Genomic DNA, 25,762 nt, shown 5'->3' with positions numbered 1-25,762 from the left:
GATGTTTTGAGCGGGGGGATGAAAGTGCCAGCTGGTACATCGGTGGACCGCGTGATTAATTAATTACAATCAATTATTCAAATCATGAAAAATATCAATCCAGAATTAGAAATGGAATCGCGCTAAGACTTTCCTTCCCAAATTCCCTGAGTCGAATCCGAATATGACAGGTAAAACTTAAATCTTCATCAAAGTGGCAAAGATCACCATCACAACCGTTGGATCCCAAACAAACAAATTAATCTTGGATTCCATAAAAAATTTCAGACCACTCCTCCACCAAGGCCGGGAACCACCGGTAGCTTTAAACCCCGATCAAAGTCTCAAAGACCGCAGCGTATCTTCAATTATTCTTCATTCTTCTCACTTTTCCACTCGTTATAAATAAGAGTCAGAGTAGTCTCCTTCCCCCTCGCCGCCTTTCTTCACATCTTTTTCACCTCGCAAAAGGCATGGGCGACAGACCCTACCTCTCCGCAAACCCGAACGCTAGTAGTGCTCGGACCCTCACCGGCGTCGGCGCCACCGTTGGCGGTGGCGCAGGTGGCCCCCTACCCTTCCCGGCCAACAAGGCTCGGCGGTACGGCGACACGCACCCCGCCTACTGTAAACACCTCCCCCCTCCCGCGGGCCCCCGCCGGCGCCGGCACGGCCGCGGGTGCTGCTGCGCTTGCTGCCTCTGGCTGACCCTCCTCCTGATCTCCCTCGTCTTCCTCGCCGCCATCGCCGCCGGCGTATTCTACGTCATCGACAACCCCCAGCGCCTCAGCTTCTCCGTCCACTCCGTCCGCCTCTCCGCCCTCAATCTCACGTCCTCCGACCTCCTCACCTCGCAACTCGACATCGCCGTCTCCGCCCGGAACCCCAACCGGAATCTCGTCTTCCTCTACGACCACATCTCCATCTACGTCTACTCCGATGGGGTCGAGATCGGGAAAGGCTCGTTCCCGGCGTTCGTCCAGGGCACCGAGAACACCACCGTGCTCAATGCCACGGTCTCGAGCTCGGGACGGAGCCTCGATCCGGGCGAGGCGGCGGATCTGAGGAAGAGGAACAAATTCCCGCTGGAGATCGAGCTGGAGACGAAGGCCGGGGTCAAGATCGGGGGGTTCAAGTCGAAGCGAATCGGGCTTACGGTGTCGTGTGACGGTATCGAGGTCGGCGTCGCCAAGGGGAAGGCGGCAGCCACCGCCACTTCGCAGGCGAACGCCCGGTGTCATGCGAAGCTTCGGATCAAGTTCTGGAAGTGGACGTTCTAGGTAAAATAATTCAATCATCAATTAAAACAGTTAAAAGGAAAAAAAAAAAAAAAAAAAGAACCGCCTAGCCGGTTCGTTCATAGTTTTTGATACGTTTTCTTTTTGTTTATTATTTTTTTAGTTTGTGGATTATATTTCCTTTGATTTTCTCTGAAATTTTAGATAACTTGTTACTTGTTAGATATAAGCAATTCAAGCTCTCTTATTCTCTTTGATTAAATTATTATAATCTATTTCAGATCTCCATCTTACTTCCTTTATATTAAGTAGAGGGTAGAGTGTGGAGGGAACTTTGCACGGGGCGTTTTCATGGTGATGTGGCAGCGTCGGTGGAAGCACCGGACTCGATGCCTTCCACGCGTCGACGTTTTGACGCTTGCATGTCTAGTGCAAGTGCACGAATGACTATGGACTATAGTTATCTATTCTATTAAAAAAATATATAAATTATTTTTTTAATAATTATACATATATATATATATAGTTTGATAAATATTTTTTTAATATCAAGAAATGCATGCGAAAAACAGAATAGAGGTGAAAAAATTTTATGTACGATTCGGAAGTCAAGTAAAGAGCATTATTAGTGAAAATTGAGGGATTCCATCGCTTCGTTTTAATACGTGATGGATGTTGAGTGAGAAAAATGAGGGTCTATATGCGGCCTTCTTCATGATGAGAAATTATTTTCTAGTTACAGTTGCTAATTCATATAAGCTCCATTCATCAAATGCATATCTTGGTACATCAATATATGAACGAGTAGTTATGATTTATGATATGCAGGGTCACATAGTGCATGCAGTGTCAATGTACTTTGTAATTTTGTTTACAGACTAACTCAAATTTTGCACCCAGGAAGAGGATTGTTTTTCTTTGGTTTTTTTTTTCCAAAGAAATCATGCGTATAGAAAAGTTTCTTATTGAGGACAGGTGAATTCTCATCAAAGGATTATATAAAAAAAAAACTGGCGAATGGATAATCTAGTAGACGTAGAGCAGTTGAAAAGATGTGCTGCTGTTTTCATTTTGGCAACGATAACAAGTCCCACAAAGCTAAAATATCAAAGCACGGTAATCTACTCCACACCAGCCTCACGTATGTCATCCTCCATAGCCAATTAAACTTCTGATTGAGACTAGACTAATGCCTTCTTAAGAGAAGCAATGCTCCAACATAGAACATCAGGATCATTTAGAAGATTACTGGGGAGAGCCAGGATCTTTGGTAAGTACTTTAACAAACAATCAATATCTAATGATCACCATACTTGGTAAAAGGAACACCCTTTTATCCAAAGTTGTGTTAATGTATAAATAATAGGCCGGTCACCTATATATAGACCACCTGAAACATCTGCTATCAATTCAGCACACTTAGGCGCAGTCTTCCAAGTTATTGAAGCAGTTTTAGGAGAGCTGCAAGCAAGCCAGCCTCCCTGGAACTTGTCTTTGGATCTTCTTTTAAACCGAATGGCGCCTATGTACGACCAACGGTTTGTGATGTAAAATGTTCATGCTTTGTCGTGTGCGACAAAGGTTACTAGTTGCAACCGGTTGATATGAACAGATTAATTTGGTAAATAAAATTATTATGGGTACTTGATTTCTAATTTCGCTGAAGCACTATACGCATTTTTAAATTTGAAGTGGATCAATAATAGATTTTAAGCTTTCAAGGTACGTTGTACCGGTCTGAACCGATCAGTATGAAGCGTACAGTATTTTATCGAATCAGTACCGGTATTCGGTATGAATAGTATACTGATACTCGGTATTTATTATATCGTACCAATACCAGAGATTTGGTATCAAGATGATAAATTTTGATTAGTTGCATGTTTGTTTGGACTGATCACTTTGGGTGAATTGAATTCTTCTCTCATCTGGTTTTGGTGAAAGCGGTTTCACCTGTCCTTCAAAGTTATTTGCCGGGTGTTACTATTTTACTCCTCAAGCTATTCGTATCGAGTTTGGGTAATCTTTTAATAATTTTTCTTCTATTCTAGTGACTTCATAAGATATTTTACGTGCATGGTGGAAGTCTCTAAAAAAATGCGATTACTGTGTGTTTATTGCGTACGACTCTGGTAGTACAGACAGTGCTGACTCCTCGCGGACATCGACGACCACGTCGCACGTGGAATGATCCAGTGACCGTGGGAGTCAGTACGGGATTTGCGCTATTATGACACTCCCGGCTAAAGATTCCGCGTGTGATTCGAAGCTGTGCGAGCGGTTGGGGAGATAAGTCCAAAACGTAATAAACAATTGAGTTCGTTAGGGTCCAAATTAAACTGTGTGGAACTTGATTTTGGGTGGATCCATCCTCCAACATCCAAAACCCAACCAAACCACATGTGCATTCATAATTATTACTGATAAATTAATCTTTCTATAATATATCTTTTATGATCCAGTATTTATAGTTGTTTTAGGATTTTTTTTTTAATTTATTTTTTAGTTTCATGGATGCCAGGTTATGAAAGTAATAAATAAACAATCAATATAACTTTCTAATATTTTAATTTTATTATCTTATTATATTTTTTTAAGTTTGTGTATCAGTAATTTGATGACATAGTCTGAGAAGTGGTAAAATAATTTGTTGTACATCCGATTTCTAATTAAAATCCAACCCAATACTTGATCCTTTTTTTGACTTTAACATCAGATAGGGTATAGAGTTTTGATTTAGTTTAGGTTTGGATTTTGATCTAATATATGGTTTAGGTTTTGGTTATGATACACCTAAGCCTAACCATTAATACCCCTAGCTAGGGAACTTTACACCATGTTGAAGCTATCAAATTAAAAACACATTATAAGCTAGAGGCGATTAATGATGGTTTTGTTGTTGGTGAAGGCTCATAAGATGTTTTAGAGGATGATGGGAATGGGATGGTAGTTTTCTCAATGAGCTAGCTAGTCGTTGCAGCAATCATAGAACGAGTCATTAAGAGAGTAGTTAAAGGCCAAAAAAAAAAAAGAAGAGAAGGGATGTAAATGTAACGGAGCAAAGCTTAGGGGGGTTAATGCCTATTTCCCGAGATGGTACGGGAGAAGAATCTTATCGCGTGGAGTAGCAACCAAGCCCAATGGCGAAGCTCTCACTGGACCGCTCCCGGCTCCCCTTCTCCTCCTACCTTGTCGTCTCGACCAAATCCAATCTTCGTCGTTCATCCATGGCAACTCCCTCCAGCTTCTGCCTCCCAATTTCCATGTCCTCTCCGAGGCGCCCAACTCCTAACCCCAGTTCCCGTTCCACTTTTGCCGCTGTCGTCTCTTCCCAACTCTCAAAAGAAGCGACCAAAGGTACCTTCTCAATCCCCCCATCTGTCTCTTAAATTCCACGTAACAAAATCTTTTGATCCGTTCCTTCTAATTTGCAAGCCTTAATTTGCTTCAAAATTTCTTATCCTACATCCTTAGTCTGTGCCAAGGAAGTGGCATGACTCAAAAAGCAGCCATCTTTCTTCATAATCGAGTCTTAAAATCATGAATATCTTTTCAATATGTGTTTTTTTTTCATTTACAATTCTTGATTTTGATTTGTAGGTGTTGAATTTCAAGGTCGTGTTGGTTTTTTAGGTCTCGGAATCATGGGAACGCCCATGGCACTGAACCTTATAAAAGCTGGGTAATTATACTGCTACTACTATTATTGTTTTCGCCGTTGCTGTTATTATTATTTCTGTCTGACATGCTTTAAAGAACCTGGCTTGTGAATCTTGTTCTGTTTGGATGTTGAATTCATTGAATGCATCTCTTGATTCCAATTAATAGACATGTCATTTGTCCTCAAATTTAATTAAAAGAAGAGGTTTCTTAAAATTTTTGGGCACATCAAATAAGATTTTCAAAGCATGATGGAGGTACCTTTTGAAATAATGGTATTCGCTGCTGATTTTTAGTTGGCATTCTGCCGTGTTGTTAAATTGCAGAGTCTATTGTTTCAAACAAGATTTCATCATGTTATTAATGAAAATTTTGTATATTTCATGAAAGGGTAATAAGGTATTTGAGGAACACAAGGGTGCGTAAGCTGATGGCATTAGGCTGCCCAACTGTTTTATTCTATTTGTTGTTTTCCTGTCTTCTTTATCTTACTTCATCCTCTGGTCATCAGAGTGCTAAATTTGGAGAATGCTCTGTTTATAGGATATTATGATGAGGAGATGATACTTTCTTCTACTACTGTGCCTTTCATAGAATCCATAAGATTAATGCTACTGTATATTGGTTTATGATATCATACATGTTAAATATTCAGCTAAAGTGGTTTTTTGTGACACTTGATAACGTAATTTTATGGTCCTTGAAGGATTGAGCCCATTTGAAAAACAATCATTGTTACAGTTTTCAGTTTATATCTGTATCACTTGAGGTAATCAAGAATACCCATTACCTATCTTCAAGTGAATGGCTATATTCTGAAATCATATTTTTGCTGTATCTTGGATACTTCTTTTGAGGCTAACTTCTTGCCATCCCTTTTGTAGATGTGATATTACTGTCTGGAATAGAACAAAGAGCAAGTGTGATCACCTCGTCAACCTCGGTGCAAAGTATGTTATATTAATAACAAACAACATACAAGTTTGATGTTTACTTTTCTTTGGATTATTTTGTCTGCCCTTGTTATCTATGTATCAATTTTCTATGCCTTTGTTCTGCATACATATGAAAAGCGCTCCTCTTTATTATAACTGGAACATTCAAAATCCTAACATCTTGTTAGTTTTTTTCCTTGAAATTTTTGAGGCGATTATTCAATGTTAGACACATCTTATTGTAGTTGGAGCATACAAAAGTATTTTATCAGCTGATGTTTTCTTTTAGATTTTAAACAGAACTACTCGAAGAGATTCACATGCTTCACTTGCAGGTATGAATCGTCACCAGCAGAAGTTGCATCCTCTTGCAATGTGACATTTGCGGTGCTTGCTGACCCTGAAAGTGCGGTATGTATACCATGGTTTGATTTGTTCAGTTATGCAATCATATTTCCTGTAATGTCATAGCTGATGCTTCCATGCATAGATTGACGTCGCATGTGGGACAAATGGAGCTGCTAAAGGAATGGGTCCAGGAAAAGGGTATGCTTACCTTTCTTTCTCTGATAAATTTGAAATCAGCATTTAGAAGCAGTAGTTCTTTTTGCTATTATCATTTTTTTTAAAATATGATATGGTTCAATCTTAAGCAGGATACTATTATTTCCTTTTGTGATCTCGATCAGGTCTGTTTTAGGTCTGGTCACCATCATGATCCATTTGTGTTCTAACTGATTATTGTCTTATAGTTGCAAATTGCCCTTTTTTGTGGAACTATTCCGATTATGAAGATATGTAGAGAAGTAGAGTTCCTACAAAAGAACAACCAGTCTGCAACTTGCAATATCATGTTTGAAAGTACGTACACCCTCTGGCATGATGCATGCTGCTTGCAATTATTCGTAAGGACCTTCACATTAAGACTAGAAGAGAAATATACACCCTCTGGCATGCTGCATTCTGCTTGCAACTTGAGTGTGGAGCTTAAAAATTAATACTAGGAGGGAACAGGTCAAATAAATATTGGGAAAGTTCTTTTAGAGCCTTGTAGAAACTTATCAGACCATTGCAGCCTAGAGTACATTAGCATGAGCTACTTTTTCTTCCATCTATAACATTGTCTTCAACATGACATTTCTTCTGATTTAATGGTGGTGCTCGCTGTCTGTTGGCTTGCTCAAGCTGGAGTATGTAGCTGCGGTATTACTTTGCTAATTGTAATATTAAATTATGTTTCAGTTATTTGCTTCTCTATCGGAAGATTTTACTGGTACATGCATTCTACGTTGACAAGTCATGCATGTTGTTTCTGCAATAATGAGTAATATGTTGAAGTACATAATTGAATTATGTATATTATATATATGTGATCTCGCCTCACTTTGTATAGATAATCACAGATATGTTGATGTATCGACTGTAGATGGTGCCACTTCTAAAATGATAAACAAACATATTAAAGATGCAGGGGCGCTTTTTATAGAGGTCAGATATTTTGGGTTTTATTTTCTTTTTGGGAACTATTGCTTGCAATGTATTCTCGGTGTCCCATGTCATTGTACTTGTGTATCAGTGTACTTCAATTATATAGCAAACTGCAGTGCTTTTTTAATAGGCTCCAGTTTCAGGCTCCAAAAAGCCTGCAGAAGATGGGCGGCTGATTTTTCTTGCTGCAGGTAACTTTAGTTTTCAGATGTTAACAATCAGTTGAATATATCTGAATTTGTTGGTCAGTTATTCTGAATTTTGATTGGCATTTAAAGTAACTTTAGTTTTCCCAGTTTTCTTATCCGGTTCTGATGTTATGTGTCTTACAGTTTTAATCTGGTTCCTGTTGCTTTGTTAATCAGATGCATTTTTCTTGTTACTTCTAGTTGGATTTAACTTGTTACAGGGTGAATTCCGTGGTGGGCCTATAATACAGTTGCTAATCTGCAGGTGATGCATCTTTGTATGAAACGGTGGCACCACTCTTAGATGTCATGGGGAAGGTTGATTCCTCTCATCTGCTCCTAAATGTTATTTAAGAGGATGCCTCACTTTGTGCTTATATGCATGGAGTTCCCTTTTCTACCCAATGTGATATTTTTCAATGTAATCTGCAGTCAAGATTCTATCTTGGGGAGGTTGGAAATGGTGCAGCTATGAAACTTGTTGTCAACATGATCATGGGAAGGTTGTGATTACTTCTATCTGGTCATGTACACCTCTTAATTGAACTGCTCCAAATACGGTTTGTATTCATTTTACTGTTTCTCTACTCTTGCAGCATGATGGCTTCCTTTTCGGAAGGTTTACTTCTCAGCGAGAAAGTTGGACTGGACCCCAATGTTCTTGTTGAGGTAGTTTGAAATTGAGTACAGAAAACTGCCGCCCCATTTTTCGATGGTTTTCCCAATTCATTACCTGGTGGGATTTTGTGTAAAGTTCATATATTGTATATTGCAGGTGGTATCACAGGGTGCTATTAGTGCACCCATGTATTCAGTCAAAGGACCTTCAATGGTTAATGCCTCCTATCCAACTGCATTTCCTTTGAAGCATCAACAGAAGGTTTGTAATCTTTCTGGATGCCTGCAAAAGAGGGAAGCATGAAGAGGACACAATCCTCTATGCGATCTGAAAGTATTCTTTTTATGGCAGGATCTAAGGCTTGCTTTGGGCTTAGCTGAATCAGTTTCTCAACCAATCCCAATTGCAGCAGCTGCTAATGAGTTGTATAAAGCAGCCAAGTTTCATGGCCTTGGTGATCAGGACTTCTCGGCAGTTATTGAGGCATTGAGAGGGAAATTGCAACGTCCAGAACACTGAGAAAATTACAGCATTCTTTGAACTGAATTCTTGATATTGCTGGCTTATTCTGATGGTATTTGGATAACTCTGTGGCAAGGAAGTTTTTGCCTGGGATTCCTCAAGATTTGCCTTCTGGTTTCTTGTTCCCTTACAAGTTATAACTTACATTGTTTTCTAAAATCGTGTCTTCGCTAAGGTAATATTATTTCACTTCTTAAAGCTACAACTCGATGATGTTTAACTTCCGTCAGTTTTAATCTGATACTTCAGCCCCTTTAATGCGAAGATCTACATTCCACCAAATCTAAATTCTCTAGTGTTATTGATATTTTTCTCATCAACTTTACATTATCAGATATATATTGATTAGGAAGCAAGTGATACTGTTAATGTAATAAAATTTAAGTGCTCCTCCACAACAGGTCGAGACATGACCAAGAGTTCTGCATGCAAACACTAATTTCAGTTGTTGAATGCAACCATATTATCAAGCTTTGACAGCGAAGCTCTCGGCATAACAAGAGCAGTAAATCATTCCTTTTTAAACAGTATTTCAAGGGTTTTCATTATCTGTGAGGACATCATCTTGAAGGGGAGGTTGCCTGGTTTTAAGCAAATCAGTTTGTCATGTCAAGGGAATTGATCTATGTATGCCTAACTAAAACGCCTTCCTTCTACTTGGTTGAATTAACCTGATGGCCTTGCTGCTCGAAAACATTCCCTCTCTTCGTCAATGGCACGAGCCTTGCATCATATCATACATAAATACTGGTGGTAGGAAGTTGACAAGACATACATATTATGTATGTATGTATGTATGTATAGATGCATCACATCTTCATCATTCAATTTAGATTTGACCAAATCTGAATGGAGATCTACTCAAGTATAGTCTAATTTTATATACATATATAATTTACCTGATGAGCTATGGGTACCGTAAGATAGCGAACAATTTCAAACCTAATGTAAAGTGGATGCTTGAGAGTGGAAGCGAGAGTCGCTAGAGCGTCTACAAGCATGTTTCCTTTTTATGGAGTGTTGATGGGCGACCGATGTATGTGTGTTATTGGTGTGGAAGCAGCTCTAGGTTGATTATCTTGCACTTGTCGAGAACTTGCTAGTGGATGAGCTCGAAATCTTTTATCATCTTAAGATGTCGACTTTTAGGGCTAATACCATCCTAAAGTCCACGATAGGAGCCTCATACTCTTTGGTCATTAGGGTTCAAAAAGTCGAGCTAGAGCATGGGTGATGGGAGACCCCTTGTGACATGAGGAGAATGCCAATACCACTCCTTGACTTTGTTTAGGACTCCATCGAAATACAGGACTCAAATTCGGAGATGGTTGCCTCCTTTCAAGAACATAATCTACTTGTCTGGAAACTACTTGCTAATCACCTCTATGTCTAAGAGTGAGAATCCTGCAAGATGGTCATCAATTGCTTGCCCCTTGATCACCTTCTATGTAAACCGGATGTCAAATTTTGCTATCACCATTGCCACCTGGCAACCTTGCCAAATAGAAGCAGCTTGTTAAAAAACATACTTGATGGAGTCCATCTACGATACCAAGTTATCCGGACATGCCAGGAAGTAGTGCCTAAGTTTTTGAGAGACCTGGACTATGACCAAGCGAGTCTTTTCCATCCCCCTGTACTTTTTAACAGACTTTTGCTTAGAGACTGCCATTCAATTACACCAAGAACGCTACCAAAGAATCTCAAGTAGCAGCAATGTATAAGATTAATAGTCAATTATGAAATGAGGTGGTGCACATTTTTCTATGCGCTGAGAGATAAATCAATCTCAAAGATCGTTAATACTTTGTGGGAGATAAAAAATTTTGAAAATCGCACTACTGGCATGGCACCGAACAGCAATCTGCGAACGCATCGCAGCGCGATTCCATGAGTCCTCTGTGCTGCTGGGGAGCAACGGAGCTCGGTCAGAGATCTGAGCTCAACTTGATTTAAAATATTTTAATTTAAAATTTAATTCAAAATTAATTAGATCTTAATGTTTAAATTTAAAATTAATTTAATTTAATTTAAATATCAACCAAATGAGCTCAAATTCAAATCTTACTTACAAATAAAAATATAGTTAAAACAAAATATAATATAATTTAATATTTTAAAATATGTAATTAATAATATATTGTGTGTGTGTGTGTGTGTGTGATGAAGCTTACGAGTTTTTGAGCCATATTTTGATATTTGAGCCCGACTTGAAAACTGGTCGAACTTTTTCAGGCCATCCAAAAAAAAAAAAATCTCATTGAAATGGGCAAAAGAGTTAGAATTGACCGGAGACAAAAACAATGAAGACGCTAGGAGAAGCTTTGAGAGAGAGACGGCAATATAGGAGCTTTTTCTGTGCCCCCACCAGCTTCAGAAGTTCCGAAAGAAATAATACGAGGAAACCTGATCTCAAGTCTAGCTATTGTCATCATAATTAGCGGAATTGGATGCTCAAGATTTTGAAAGCAGCGACTGACATGCACTACAAGAGAAGTTAATAAAAATTAACATATAAGCGAGAATTTGGATCTTATTATTTTTTGAAAAACAATTTGGGTAAATGTTTCGTCATGTCAACTACTTGCTTTGCGCGATCAGAGTGATTGATGGTAGTGGGGAAGATTGAGAATAACTTTTTCTTTTTTTTTTTTTTTTTGAACTTTCCCCCGAAGGCTCGAAGTTGTGTAGTTCTTAGAAACACAGGTGAAGGCCTATCCACTCTCCGTCGGACATCTCGAAGCAAGTCCAAACTCCCCTAGGTCCCAGGCTGAAGTCTGAATATTATTAGAAAAGAGTCTGTTCGGAAGGATAGAAGGAAAGGGAGTAATGATGAAAGATAGAAGATGGTGCCGTGTACGAGCATTCCATCCTTATTGGAGATAGCTGCCATTTGGTTGGAGAAAGTCTCATTCTCTTAATCCTCTAGAACTCAATTCCAGCTTTACTTTCGATATTCAAATTCCATTCCATCAGGTTTACTTAGAAAATTAATTTTTTCAAAAATATCTTTCTGCTTAATTAATTTTCTAAAAATACTACAATCTGTTATTTCCATTCCGTATCTAATTACAAACCAAATATATCAGAAACTATAATCATTCAGATTCCGATTTCTATTCTAGCAAACCCAACACACCCTAAACATCTGTTGATTTTCACAAATGACTACCTGCTGGGTGATCATATTCTGTGGATTAGACAGTCCGGTCTAAAGGCTGAACCGGAAAGGACCCCAATGACAACCTTCTTCTCACCTTTAATCCGCCTTATCCTTCTCTTGAGTACCGTGATCTTTCCACCTCGATGGAGCTAAAAGGATCGACCCTTAATGCCAGTCAACATGGAACAAAAAGGAGTAACGATAACACCGCGGCTTTCACTGCACTTACCCCAAGGTAGAAGCCAAGAATTCCGATAGAAACAGGCTTTCAACGGTCCCAATTTAAGAGGGTGTCTCCTGCTGCCAACTTCCCCTTGCTTTAAGAAAAGAAAAAATAAAATAAACAAAAATGCATTGCTGGCAGTAGAATCTGTTTTAAGAGAGTGCAAGCTTGTAGTAGAAACACAACCTACAAGTCTTTACATCAATGTCCAAGTCATGCTCGCTGTCCAGTGTCCAGAAAGCATAATCAACAAGCTGGTTGGTGCAACATAATGATGAAAAGAAACAGTACATCCACAGAATGGCCATCTACACGGAGCTCAGCTTTTGTGAACAGGGCCTCACAGGCTTGCAGTTACCTCCACTAGAAGCTGCTGTTGAAGCACCATCATTAATCAAAGGGAATATTGCAATTAACATTGTTAGAATTGAGAAAAAAAATGAAGCCTGTCCCAACATTGTGATTTAAAAACCTTCACATTCTGTGTCCCTGCCAAAAGTTTCTACTTTTGCTCTTCTGCAAGCTCAGGGAAGAAACAAATAGATGTTTATGCATACATTGACTTGGGATTTGCAACAGGCCCTCTTTTTTTTCTTTTCCGTTTTTGGAAGTCCTTCCCGCCTATTCACCCTTCAGATGCTAGAAGAACCTGCAATTTATATTACATACTTGAACCTACCAATTACCCTCTTGCTGCTAAGATCCCACAGCAGGCTGTGCAACTCCTTTAGCCTTGGCTGCTGCTGCTTGGGCCGCAGCAGCAGCAGCAGCAGCTGCAGCCGCAGCAGATGGAGGTGTTGTTGGCACAGAAGGGGTGGTTGTCTGTGAGGCTGCCACAAACTGCTGCTGCTGCTGCTGCTGAGTGCGCACCCGGGCAAGCAAATTCTTGATCTGAGCCCCAGTCAGGGTCTCGTGCTCAAGAAGAGCATTGGCAAGGGCATGCAGCTCTTTATTGTGAGTCGTCAAGATAGTTTTCGCATTATTATATGCCCTTTCCAGAAAGTCCTTCACCTCCTTTTCAATGATCAGCCTCGTCTCAGTGCTCATGCTCTTTCCATTGTCACCGTAGTCGTGTGCAACAAGACCCACCTGCTTGCTCATCCCGTATTTTGTAACCATGGCTCTTGCTAGACTTGTGGCTTGATTGAGATCCGAGGAAGCACCAGAGGTCACCTCATTCTCCCCAAATATTAGTTCTTCAGCTACCCGTCCACCCATGCAAACATCCAGCCTTGCAAGCATTTGCCTCCGAGAGATGCTGGTCTCATCCTTCTCAGGCAATTGGGTTACCATGCCAAGGGACATCCCCCGTGGCACAATTGTAGCTTTGTGGACTGGGTGGGCGCCATCTGAGTGGATGGCCACAAGAGCATGACCACCCTCATGGTAGGCTGTCAGCCTCCTTGATTCATCAGAAATTACTGCTGATTTGCGTTCGCTGCCCATCATGATCTTGTCCTTGGCATATTCCAGATCAGCCATGCTCACAGCTTTGGCCCCATCCATAGCAGCCTTAAGGGCACCAATGTTGACCAGGTTTGCAAGGTCAGCACCAGAGAACCCAGGTGTTCCCCTTGCAATGATCATTAGATCCACATCATCTGCCTTCAAGACCTGCATCAAACCAAAAATAACATTGACATCAGCACTTTATAGATGCTATTTTGTCTTAAAAGTTCTTTTAGTGGCTATTTTGATGGCCCGCTGCCCAGCACAAATGGCAAATTGGATGCCTTAAAGTTTCTCACAATTAAGATACCCAAAAGTGGGAGATCTCAAATACATAATAAAGATGGAGTTTGTACAGCATGGGATTTCCTTTTTTTTATTTTTTTAGGGAAAAAGGAAGGCCGAAGCCCACCAAGCATTGGATGTTTTTGAATTGCAGCCACCAATGAGACAGACCAACAATAAAAAATAAAATATCTGCGAGGAACATAACCTTTGACATGTGGGATTCCATGATTTGCCTTCGGCCCTCTACATCAGGATTAGGAACAACAATGTGGCGATCAAAGCGTCCAGGTCTCACAAGGGCTTTGTCCAATGATTCAGGGAAGTTAGTTGCAGCAATGACAATAATCCCCTCGTTCTGCTTAAAACCATCCAACTCAACAAGCAACTGATTTAGGGTCATCTTCATGTACTGTTGGTCCTTTGGGTTGCGGCTCCCACCTATTGCATCAATCTCATCTATGAAAATGATGCAGGGGGATCGTTTCTTTGCTGCAGCAAAAAGATCCCTCACCCTCCTAGCTCCCACACCAACAAACATCTCCTCAAATTCACTTCCACTGCATGAAAAGAAAGGAACACCAGCTTCTCCAGCAATAGCCCTTGCTAACATGGTCTTCCCTGTCCCAGGGGGGCCAACAAGCAAGACACCTTTGGGGAGCTTGCCACCAAGGCGGGTGAAACGCTGCAACAACCAACATAATACAAATTTGAGAATCTAAGTGAACTTCAGGTCTCTTTACAAACTATGCATCGCATATCAATAGTAAATTGACTGATGCATCATAAAGCATAAACGTCACACTATAGAAGCATGAAAGAAAACTGAAGCTCAAAAAGATGTGAGTTGTAAGGCGCTTGATAACAGTTTCTCGATAGTAACTCAAATGGATTTATAGCACTGACCATTCATTGCATGAGATTACAGGGCCAATGACCAAAGCGAACTTTGCTTGTGTTTAGTTGCAGGAGTTTAAGTGGCTGACATAGGATACTTTATTTTCATTTCATTCCAATGGGCAACAAACATGCTAGCCTAGTGGCATGTTGCATGTGTTCTCATCTGTGTACCAATTTCTTGTAATAAATATGCCATAAAGGTTTTTCCGAGATAATGATGAAGTACTAAACTGAAAGTAAAAATCATGTAATCCAACTCCCTTCAACCCTATAATTCTCTCTAAAAGAGTGAATCTTCGAAATTCTTTATTAGCAAATACCTTTGCATGAAGAATGTAAAAAAATAAATAATCAATGAATCAATAAATGAATGAATGAATGAGTTGAATGCTGAAGAGTTGGATATTCTTGACTCTTTTGAAACGAATTAAAGAAATTACAGAAAGCAGTGGTCCTGTAGTCACTTTATTTTTTTAACTATTAAAGGCAAGAATTGTAGAATATATGGAATCATGATAACTGATTGTCCATTTTAAGCATTAAAATAAACAATATCAAATCACTGCAATCAAATGGACATATATCAAATCAACCAGATAAGGAATAATGCAAACAGGTAGTAATGTTACATCCCACTGCAAAACCAGGTATACAGCAGATGCCAATGCTATTTCCAATCTTGGATAAAAAGCTACCTCATATCATATTCAGTTAGTCCTGAGCAAGGGAATTTTATATATCTTATTTAACTAAATATCAAACAAAACACTTTCAACAGCATGAGAATCCTCAGAAAACTAGGGAAAGAAGACTATCCATTATTTTGTATATAATGAGTTTGCTTTTACCTTTGGATCGCGAAGGTAATGAACAATTTCCTCGAGTTCAGCTTTAGCCTCGTCAATGCCCTTTACATCATTAAATTTGGTACTAGAATCCATGCTCGGCTGCACCTCCTCATGTAGACCAAGCCCTGTGTAAAATTATTATGAAGAAAACTTTCATCAACTCAATTATTTCAGGCAATGAAGCAACTAATCAAATCCTAAGAGACAGCAAACCTTTACTAATTCCTCTATCCTCAATGAGTGCTCCAACACCAGATATCAAAAGAAAGGTTAGGGCAATAGTGCGAAATGTACGCCACAACTGCTCTTTAAAATGACCAGTTTCTGCTGTCACCATATGAATAGGGGCACTTGAAGTTCCAAGAATTCCTTCCTTGGTCATCTGGCCCACATTCCTCAATGTCGGGATGCTGCTGATAGTCTCTTCCTCCCTTGCCGATTTAACAATGCCTATATATCATCATCCATAAAGTCACCCCATGAGATACTAGGCATATACTCATAGAATGGAAAGCAAGTTACATGAAAACGATAAACTAAGAATGGGAAGATAATACACCAAAAGTTAACAAGCAAAAGAGCTTAATTTTGGAGGCACAAAAATGATCATCAAAATAAAAATATATATATTATATAAGGGTCACTGAATGTGAAATTTGGGATGCGACTCCACAAAAGAAAATTATAGATGCATTTCTAAACTAGTGAGGAGTGGATACAAGTAATGTATGTGGATTATAAATTAGACACCAGGCCAAGGTTCGCCGTGCCGGTACCGAACCCCGTACCGGTGCCGCACTAGTATAGGCATACCGAATGTCGGTACGGTACCATACGCTCGGTACCGACCGTACCGACATTGGTGTACCGATACCGGTATCCATCGGTACGGGTACGGTACGCTCGGTACCGACCGGTACAGCGAACCTTGCACCAGGCATTAGTTTTAATGTTAATAAATTTCTACATCAAATATAAACAGACGCAATTTTTATAGCCCATAACTTGTGATCAAATCTCTATTTCAGCTTTAAAAGGTACAGTTCTTTTAGTGTTTTGAAGATTTCAGAAGCATATAACCACCTTACAAACTTGTTTAGACCAGGCTTTCATGGCTCTGACACTCAGTGTCAAGTTTACTGTTAATGATTCAACCTAGACAAATTTGATGACTACAGCCTAAAAAATGAAGATTTAGCATCTAAGGGTCTGCTAATTGGAAATAAAATGAATAAAGGACCTTAAAGAGATCTATTTTGGGACGGTAATTGAAGATACTATGGGATATTAATTCACAAAAGAATCCCCTAAAAGCCTCATCCCATATGCATGATATATACCAAATCAACCTCAGAAATCGAAATATGTTCCATAGAACCTACTACTAGTTATTAACCTAGTTTCGATCCTCTGAATTGGAGTAGAATTCTTGCAGAATGCATATTTTTGGGCAAGTAAGGGGCCTACCAAGGCATCCAAGACAAACAATGAACAGAAACACATTCAAAGACTTCAAGGATTACCATCTCAATTATTTTGATCACTTTGACACTTTTTCGGAACTACTATTGAAAGGTTATGCATGTTGTTGAAAACAAAGTAATAGGAACTATAAACTGATATGCATAGTCGAATATCATCACATTTTACAATGTACTGTTCTCAAAATTACTAGGTGCTAAAGTAAAAGACAACTATAATGGTTGCCAGAGAGGCTGGTTTTAGGACAAATGTCGGAAAATAGGGCAGCTGTATAGAGGTCCAAGAAGATCAAAATTCAGTTTAATGGAGAAGACTAGAAGGCTCACAACAGAAACTGGTACGGCTCGGAGTGAAAATGGTAAAATGGAATGCATTGACCTGACCAAAATAAATGGGAAAAAGTTACACATTTATCATCGCTCAGGGTTTTTAAAATAAGCAATTGAAAGATTAATAGGTAACCTCAGGAAGATAAGCATGGAAACAAACAACTGTGTGTGGCTATGATATAAGCACCAAACAGATGTGCAACAATATTAACACATCTATCAATTAAAAGAGCTTTTCTTCCATTCCATGCTATGCACTCAAAACTACATACTAAACCTACAGAATGACACCATGGATGCTTGATAACAGTCACAAATGTAATGTGCCGCTAGTGAACACGATTGTCACTGCATTACATGCCATGCACTTAACAGTCACACCATCATATCATGCAAGCCAAAATCCATCACAGACCATAAGGTCATTACAGGACAGTAGTATATTACCTCTTTGCAATGTCTTGAGCAATGAACTTTCATCCAGCCTATCAACTTTCACTAATGCCTTAACATACTCTGCAATTGCTGAAGGGTTAGAATGTAGTGAAGGCTGACTTTCAAATAGTCTAATAACTCTTTCTGGATCACTTCTGTAAAGCTCTTTAAGAAGTGCAACATCATTGGGTCCATCTGCATCCCATGCTCTGCGAGCAAAACTACCAACATAGCTTGACTGAAACCTTTGGTGAAAATTTCTGAGTCTGCTTCCTACAATCAGTAAACATATAAAAAAATCAGTGTTATGAGGAAAAGGGTAATGCAAGGCTTATTTTAATTAGAATGAGCGCCATTTGATTTTTGCAAGGACTAAGGTTGAAAATACAACCAACATTTCTTAGAAAGAAAATATAAACAAGGCTCCTTTTAGTTCAGGTGACTAACAATTACACACAGATTATCAGTCAGAAATTACATACTGTTTTTGAGGAAACAATGTGACCAGCTAACTAGTCAGTTTTATTTGCAAGATAAATATCCAAATGCATATATACAAAATTGACCTAATGGATCTTCATAAGTATTAAGAAAGAAAAAACCTTCAGGCACAAATACATGCTGAACATCCCTCAACTCTTTTTTTTATTAACCAGAATCAAAAGTGTTCCTTTTCATATCTATGGAGATGTGGATGCTTGTGAGGCATTTTGTAGCTTTTGCAAGGTATCAATCAAGCTAAGTTACTTCCCTAGCATCCAGTGCTCCACCAGGTATTTTATCACCTACCTAATCAACCCAGTTTGCGTCATAGCCACAACCACAAAACACAATCCTGTCAATAGAAGATTGGCATACTAGCCTCTGTAATTTCATGACAGTAGAAAAGATTTCATCAGAATATATTCTAAAGCATTCCTAAGAGTTCTCTAAGTTTTTTTATATTTTCATGCCTACCATGCTTCTGATGGTTATAACATTTAGCTTGTTAACTTTGCTCTTTCAAGTCAAGAAACACTGCTCAGCCTGGGTGAAAATATACTCAAAAACTAAAGATTACAAGTCTATTTAAGGAAAATTTACATTTCGACCCCCTTAACTTTTCCCATGTTTCACATACATCCCTACACTTTAAAATGTCTCAATTAGATCCTTAAAGTTATATTTCATTGCAAAGTGATCCCCCGACCATCTCCCCTATGACACCGTTGATGACCATCTGCAAATGATGAAAATGCCATCTCGTCAACATTTTCTCAAGTCCTTACCATGCATGCAGCTCCAAGCACTCCCGCACCTCGTCGTCTTCCCGCTCTTTGTCCATGTCATCCTCACCCTCAGCACCGCTGGTGATGCTTTCCCATTAAGTTGCTCAAGTCTCTACCATGGCCAAGCCGACCTTGCTTTTCCCCTACTATTTGTCCATGTCGTTCTTGCCCTCGTCGCAGCCAGCGCCAAGGGTTCTACCCTCAACTAGGTCCTCTCCTTCCTCATCCTCACCCATTGCTCCAACTTTGGATTCCGAGGATCTATATTATGAAATGGCATATTTATAGGTAAAGCACTTGTACTTGGAATTGCTGGAAGCTTGCATTCCTTTCCCACTTGCTAGCTAATATATGCTACAGATCCAGCAAAATTTTCAGTCTAGTTGGATTGAGGTCTATGGTCACCATCTTCTTACGGAAGCCAGGCATCAACATGTACATGTTCCACATTCCATTTCCCCTTATCCAACCAATCCAACCCATTCCAACCCCATCCACCATTCCCCAATTCTTGTTCTACCATCTTTACATTCGATTTCCTTCTTCCCACTCTAGAAGCAGTTGAACTTTTAAATCATGCCTCAATTAATTCTGCTGTGAATGGCAAAACCTGTCTCACATTAGTTCTAAGCTTGTGCAGTAAGTAATAGACCTTCTCTACGAGCTGCCACAATAGATCTTAAAAGAGCTCTTCAGGGTGGATCCCAGATTCCAACATGTGCCTTTCTAGCTCGAATGCTTTCTCAATCTCACCACTGACTGCAGAAGGCTAAAAAAGCAGGATTGTATCACCACAGTTGGAGTTATACCCAATGCCTTCATCTGTTTTACAATCTCAAAAGCCATGTCTCCATTACCCATCAACATTGCCATTCGAGCTACTAATGTTAAAGCTACTTATAGGAATTTTTACAATCTCAAAAGCCATGTCTTCATTACCCATCAACATCACCATTCGAGATACTAATGTTAAACCTGAATCACTCAGGAATTTTCTCCAAGCACATCTTTTCATATATTTCTCCCCTCATTCGTGCATAGTCCCGGACTTCATCACTCAATTGACTTGGAACACCATCTTTCTTACTACTTTCACTTATTTCATTCAAGGAATAATATGTACTCGCTCCTACATCAAATCTGGACATACTTGTTCGCTTTGACTCCGTTCTATAATGATGTGAAACATCTTCTGATTCACCTTCCCCTCTGATATCACTAAAAAGCTGTCATTTTGAATTCCTCCAACCAGCCAAGTGCCTGTATTTCATTCAAATCCTCAAACTTCCCAATCAAGCGTGCATCACCTGAGTCCTTGTTAAAGCAAGTGGCACTGCTACTACAACCACTACCACTTTTTGTAGGAGAAACGACCTCAATAGCTGCAGAAGAACATAGATACAGTAGCACATCATGGTGGTATTGCTCCAACTTGATGACATCCCTCATGGCGGAGTCTTATAGAGACATCGCTCTCCATCATGTCCCCTATCTTGGAGCAAATGTCCAGCCAAGTTTCAGGTTAATTTCTGTTGTATTGATCGTAGCTTTCTTAAAACCTTTTTTTTCTCCATTTTTTTAAAAAAATTTTGCCCAAAGTTTCAATCTTTTTTAATTTTCTAATTCCCCCTTCATCTCTTGACCCGAAGGGAGACAACCCCAACCCAGAACATCTATGCCTCAACCTACTCCTCCCTATCTCTAAGTCTACCATTTGCCCATCAATCACTCAACATTTCTTAGCTTTTCAAGCATTTCTCTCCCCCCTTTCATTTAGCGAACTCAAGCAAGGAAGCAGGGAGGCAGCATCTCTGTGTCTCACATGGTTCTTAGGAGGGATCAAAAGTTGCATACAAATTATAAAGCCACCTGTCCAATTTGGTTGCCTTTAGCCTTTCCAACCCCCCCCCCCCTCTTCTCTCTCTCTGCTAGCTAGGAGACTTGTGGCAGCTAAGCCCTCTTCCTTTCTTTGATCTGAACTTGAAGATAGATATAGAGGAGAGAGAGCTAGAGGTGCTTTTGAGGTCTTGGGAAAGAGTGGCAGGCGGGGATTGGACAGTGGGGAGGGGTGGAGGAGGGAGAGAGATAGATATGGTCGTGGGGTGGACCGCCGCCAAGGCTGGCAATGGCTGTCCTGGAGTGACAGTAGCGAGGAGATAGGGAGGACAGGGACCAGGATTGGGTGGAGACCCTTAACATCCAGTTAACAGAGATGAATGAATGGATTACATTGCAATCAAATGCAACTTTAAGGATCTAACTGACATTTCTAAAGTGTTGGATGTGTGTGTGTGTGAAATATGGGCCAAGTCAAAGGGGTTAATATATAATTTTCTTTAAATTAAAACTATCACAAGAAAAAATGGGAGCCATAATAGGCTAATTGCAAAATGTTTTATATAAAAAAAAAGAAGAAAAAAGTTTCAATCTCCAATTTATACTAAGAATAAGGGGACAAGGGTTGGAAAGTATTAGTTCACATATAAAGTTCCTCAACCTAACTCTTGCAATGCTATGAACCAATTCCCAAGCATACTTGCATACCATTCTAGTATTACGTGGAAACTTCAAAATCTGAGGGTTTTTTATTTGTCATTGTGTTTGGAAACTTGGACACCTGGACACTTCATGACACTCCTTGACACTCCAATTCAGCAAATCATAATATCAATACAATTAAATATCAACTCCTGAAACTTCTACCTATAAGATTTCAAGTCTAGCATAATATTTAGCAAAGGTTTTATGAATCTTAAAAATTATAAAGCGATTGGCCCAGCAAATTATTCATTACATACATACATCTACATATATTTATAGAAAATATCTATATAATATGAATGTGCTCACAATCCAATTTTTTGAAAGATCCCGTGTCCACTCTTCTGGACACTTGGAACTCGACATCCATGTCATATGTCCAAGTAACATGGTACTGTCCTATAAGATCTCTAAGATTTATCAACTGTATGATCTAATCCCTAGACTGATCTTTTTCTCAACGCTAACAAAACAGTCCAATGTTTGCTAAACAAGGTATGTTCCACCCTTTTTTTTCTTGCACCATACACACCTTATGAAATTCCTTAAGTCAACCATCACACTATGTGTCATTAGGGATCCAATTTGAACAACAAGAAATTGCTAGATACCTCCATCACCTTAAAAGAACTACACTCCAAGAGCATTAATGCTTCTTGAGAATAGTAAAACGTAAAACATTATCTGATTCTATAGGATCATTTTAGATGAATACTAATTGTCAATATAGAGCAAAAGGTACAAACATATATTCTTAAAATATTTAACAGAATTTACACAATCCCTGAAACAAGAGAGTATTCATTTTCCTAATAAGGCAACAAGTAATAACCTGACTACGAGCAAAATATGGCACTCCTATAAGGGGCTGATAATATAACGAACTTATGTGGACACAATTTTACATCTAAATGTTGAAATATCTTAAAGATCTGTCTTATATCTATAATTTTCCAAGAAACCTACGGTCTTAAACAACAGGAATGATCTTACTGGGAAAATGTGAGCTAAAAATCAGGATAATATATGCATCCTAATGGATTACTAGATCAAAATCTGGTACCATATAACACTAGGGTTCAATGCATTTATAAGTTCAATGCATTTATAGTGAGGTCTCGCAAAGAGAGAACATGCACTGCATAATTCCAATTAAACAAGTGCATATTGCTAAACTTAGAAACTTGCAGAAAGTAGTTTTGGAAGCTAAACCAACAACATGAACAAGGTCCAGAATAACAACTTTAAACTGGATATGAGTTTAGCTTTGCAGCCAAAAAAGCTGAATTATAAACAAAATTGGTAAATTTAGAGAGCAAGAATTGAAATTGTCAAAATATATATCCATTAAAAATGAACGACAACGAGATTTACATACCTCCACTACCTTCAACCGAGTATGAAGCTAGACGGGATCGACCACTTAATTGATATAAATATAAAGGCTCCAATTGTTGTTTTGCAATCTATTACAATATAAACAAAATTAAAATTAAGACAGAACATAATATAATGTAAAGAACAATTGTTTCCCAGCCATTGCTTCGTTGGGACAAACATGTTGAAAAAGTGGCCAATACCTTCCCTTAACATATTGTGACCACTAAACACGAAATTAATGCAAAAGATGTCCTCTAATCAGCAGAATATGGAAAGGTATGTCAACTAATGAACCAATCATCCCCAGAAGTAAGCATTAAAGAAAACACATGCACAACACCATGGGATCAGATAATCTCAAAATCTCCACATAAGCACAAGAGCAAAGCAAATAGGTACCACACCTACAGTCAAAACTGCTTCTTCTCTTGTCAAATTGTTTCCAACAAGAGTGCTCCCAAAAAAACTACTAATGAGGCATATAACTTGTACCCTTAGATGATTGTTCACTATAAATCATGCAAAATGAGTACTATCATTTATCATTAGATTATTAAAAACATGATGTAAGACAGGTCAAGAATCCATTGTCTCCAGGGAAGTTGGATTGAGACAATGACAAAAACAGAAACTTTGATACACTTATCCTCCTCTGCCCCAAATATTTAAGTATTCTGAGGTCACATTGAAAATTGGGTCATAATCAAAGAACTGTCCATAACATCAATGGCTCCTCAAGGTCAAAAGCAATTAGTTTCTTCCTTAAGATTGGTATATGAAAATAATAAGCAAGGAGACCATGGCATTGGCGAGAAGTTTAAATGGACAACAACCACAATAGTGAGCTTTATAAATATTTTGAGTCCTCATGATTTCCAGCTAGCCAAAGAGGTCATGCATGCTACTATAAATGGAAGTTGTACGTTCTTGCTCTCTGCATTATCATGTCTCTCACTCAATCCCGTAGTTCAAGCTCGATTGGTTGAAAATGCTCATCATTATGATAAGTTATATAACAGCTGAGTTAATCATTCCATTGACCATTTTAACCACTTGTCCTAATCAGGAGAATCTGTATAACGATCAACAGAGTAACTTTTCTATTCCAAAGATCTAAATAAAGAAACAGGTCCTCTGTACAAAATTAATCAAAATAAGTACAATTACGTGGTTCCTTATCACTTACACTATTGAACATTTTGTATTGCAGCCAAGAATAACGTGATGGAAGTTTAAAACCACCCATCCATGTGACTAGGAAGTATTGTCCATTCAGATATTGTTGATGCGTTATTTCATGTAAAAATAAGCTATTCTGCCTCCTTGGCAGGATTTCTATAAAATAAATGGAAGCAAACGATTGTTCAATAAACAAGAAGATGTTATGGGAATAGGTTTGAACAGTTTACCTCCTGTATCTAGTATATAATGAAAGGGGAAGATTTTGCATTACTCGCTTTTTTTTGAAGTCTAGAAGGGCACCTTTTTTTGGGTTTAGAGCTTAGAAGGGCACTTGCCCCCACTAACCTAATGCTCTTCTTCGAGTAAAGGCAGAATAATAAAAGGGCAGGAATGAGGAAGCCGTGAATCGAAAATTATAGCAGGAATTATAAATTGAAAATGCTAAAAGCGCAAGAAAGTCCCCAATTCTTCAAGTGGCTCTGCAGCAAAAATAATAATATTAATAATTCTATAAAATTCATAAAATCCAAGAAAAAAGAAAGCCAAAAAGAAACAGATGGCAAATTAGGGTTTTGCACCAGATATTGCCTAAACTAAACCCATCCTGTTTCCAATGACAAACATAAACCATCAAAACTTCAGAACCAATTTCTAGAATTCCTCTCGAGATCACAACATCCAGACCCAAAGGTTCTTCAGATCCACAAAACCGCATCAAATTACAAAAAAAAAAAAAAAACCCAATCCGTGCGTCTAACCCTAGTACCCGGAAATAAGTTTTCTAGATTCAATTAACAGAAATATTCCACCAACGCTATCACTGAGAGATCATACCTTCGTGAGGAGGCGCCTCAACGCCATAATTCCTTCAAGAAAACCTTCCTTCTTCCCTCCCTCCCTCCTTCCCTCTCTCGATCTACCTCTATTCGTAATCTATAAATAAAACCTAAAACGGAATCAAAGTATTTCTGCGTCAAAGGAGGAGGAGACGTCGGAGAGGAGGAGGAGGAGGTCGGCCGCCACCCGCAAGGAAGGTAACGCGAGAGATTTATCGGAGTGCTAGTTATCGTTATCCTCCCTGTTCGAAATTAACCCACGAATTTGACTCACCGGGTCCCACAGCAGGCCTGGACGGAACCACATCATAGACAGGAGGCGGTATCTCATGGGAGTCGAATTCCAAGTAAGGAGTGCCGGTCTATGGACAGGGAACGACATCAAGAGGCTGGTGCGTGCAGCAATTGATGGCTTTATTGGGGAAAATCTAGAAGGACCCCAACACATACGGTCGCGTTTGCTGTGGGCCCCATCAACCTTGAAGGCTTGAAATGACTCCATGGCCCATACGGATAAGCGGAAGCTGTTATAGCTTCCCAAACGCCGGTGAGACAATTTATCTCACCAGCTGCTGCCTATCCTTGGACCTTGTGAGAAATTTCACCGTCCACACAATCAATCATCGACGCTTGGGGATTTTATCCCCTGCTTGCGAAATGGCAAAAACGGTCATGACTTGGATTGCATTGCCTTGATTTGCAAACAATAAGCTTCAACACAACTTAACGTTCTAAAACGTTCCGGCATGAGAAAGGTAAGATGCACTCTCGTATCCCTTGCATGGTTACACTCATTTTGGCTGCTCATTCAA

General features: G+C 39.2%; 3 protein-coding genes across 3 annotated transcripts; 2 read left to right on the top strand and 1 right to left on the bottom strand.

Moving 5' to 3' along the window:
- Positions 1 to 407: 407 nt before the first annotated feature.
- Positions 408 to 1,307, top strand: LOC103721503 (NDR1/HIN1-like protein 10). Its single transcript, XM_008811753.4, has one exon. It carries the CDS (start codon positions 453 to 455, stop codon positions 1,257 to 1,259), a length of 807 nt encoding a protein of 268 aa, XP_008809975.2. The 5' UTR covers positions 408 to 452; the 3' UTR covers positions 1,260 to 1,307.
- Positions 1,308 to 4,330: 3,023 nt separating this feature from the next.
- On the top strand, positions 4,331 to 8,936 carry LOC103720146 (glyoxylate/succinic semialdehyde reductase 2, chloroplastic). The gene is made up of 12 exons (XM_008809726.4): positions 4,331 to 4,574; positions 4,818 to 4,899; positions 5,762 to 5,827; positions 6,148 to 6,223; positions 6,303 to 6,358; positions 7,216 to 7,300; positions 7,431 to 7,491; positions 7,754 to 7,806; positions 7,921 to 7,991; positions 8,085 to 8,157; positions 8,264 to 8,368; positions 8,459 to 8,936. Exons 1-12 carry the CDS (start codon positions 4,358 to 4,360, stop codon positions 8,624 to 8,626), a joined length of 1,113 nt encoding a protein of 370 aa, XP_008807948.3. The 5' UTR covers positions 4,331 to 4,357; the 3' UTR covers positions 8,627 to 8,936.
- Positions 8,937 to 12,127: 3,191 nt separating this feature from the next.
- On the bottom strand, positions 12,128 to 25,157 carry LOC103720136 (ATP-dependent zinc metalloprotease FTSH 5, mitochondrial-like). Its single transcript, XM_008809715.3, has 7 exons — positions 24,949 to 25,157; positions 22,931 to 23,018; positions 17,756 to 18,016; positions 15,711 to 15,947; positions 15,498 to 15,622; positions 13,958 to 14,434; positions 12,128 to 13,629 (listed from the first exon to the last, which is right to left on the bottom strand). Exons 1-7 carry the CDS (start codon positions 24,973 to 24,975, stop codon positions 12,712 to 12,714), a joined length of 2,133 nt encoding a protein of 710 aa, XP_008807937.2. The 5' UTR covers positions 24,976 to 25,157; the 3' UTR covers positions 12,128 to 12,711.
- Between the last annotated feature and the right edge of the window lie 605 nt (positions 25,158 to 25,762).

The sequence above is a fragment of the Phoenix dactylifera genome, chromosome 11 (assembly GCF_009389715.1).
Source record: "Phoenix dactylifera cultivar Barhee BC4 chromosome 11, palm_55x_up_171113_PBpolish2nd_filt_p, whole genome shotgun sequence".
In the NCBI taxonomy this organism is placed as follows: domain Eukaryota; kingdom Viridiplantae; phylum Streptophyta; class Magnoliopsida; order Arecales; family Arecaceae; genus Phoenix; species Phoenix dactylifera.
The sequence above is the reverse complement of the archived record's forward strand: the minus strand, read 5'-3'. Positions and strand labels throughout refer to the sequence as shown.

Coding starts and splice junctions, on each gene's coding strand:
- LOC103720136 (XM_008809715.3), bottom strand. CDS start 24,975: ATGGCGTTGAGGCGCCTCCTCACGAAG. Junction 18,017..22,930: donor CTCGGTTGAAGGTAGTGGAG/GTATGTAAATCT, acceptor TACTGATTGTAG/GAAGCAGACTCAGAAATTTT. Junction 15,948..17,755: donor GCTCAAGACATTGCAAAGAG/GTAATATACTAC, acceptor GATGATATATAG/GCATTGTTAAATCGGCAAGG.
- LOC103721503 (XM_008811753.4), top strand. CDS start 453: ATGGGCGACAGACCCTACCTCTCCGCAAACCCGAACGCTAGTAGTGCT.
- LOC103720146 (XM_008809726.4), top strand. CDS start 4,358: ATGGCGAAGCTCTCACTGGACCGCTCCCGGCTCCCCTTCTCCTCCTAC. Junction 7,492..7,753: donor GCTGATTTTTCTTGCTGCAG/GTAACTTTAGTT, acceptor GCTAATCTGCAG/GTGATGCATCTTTGTATGAA. Junction 7,807..7,920: donor TCTTAGATGTCATGGGGAAG/GTTGATTCCTCT, acceptor TGTAATCTGCAG/TCAAGATTCTATCTTGGGGA.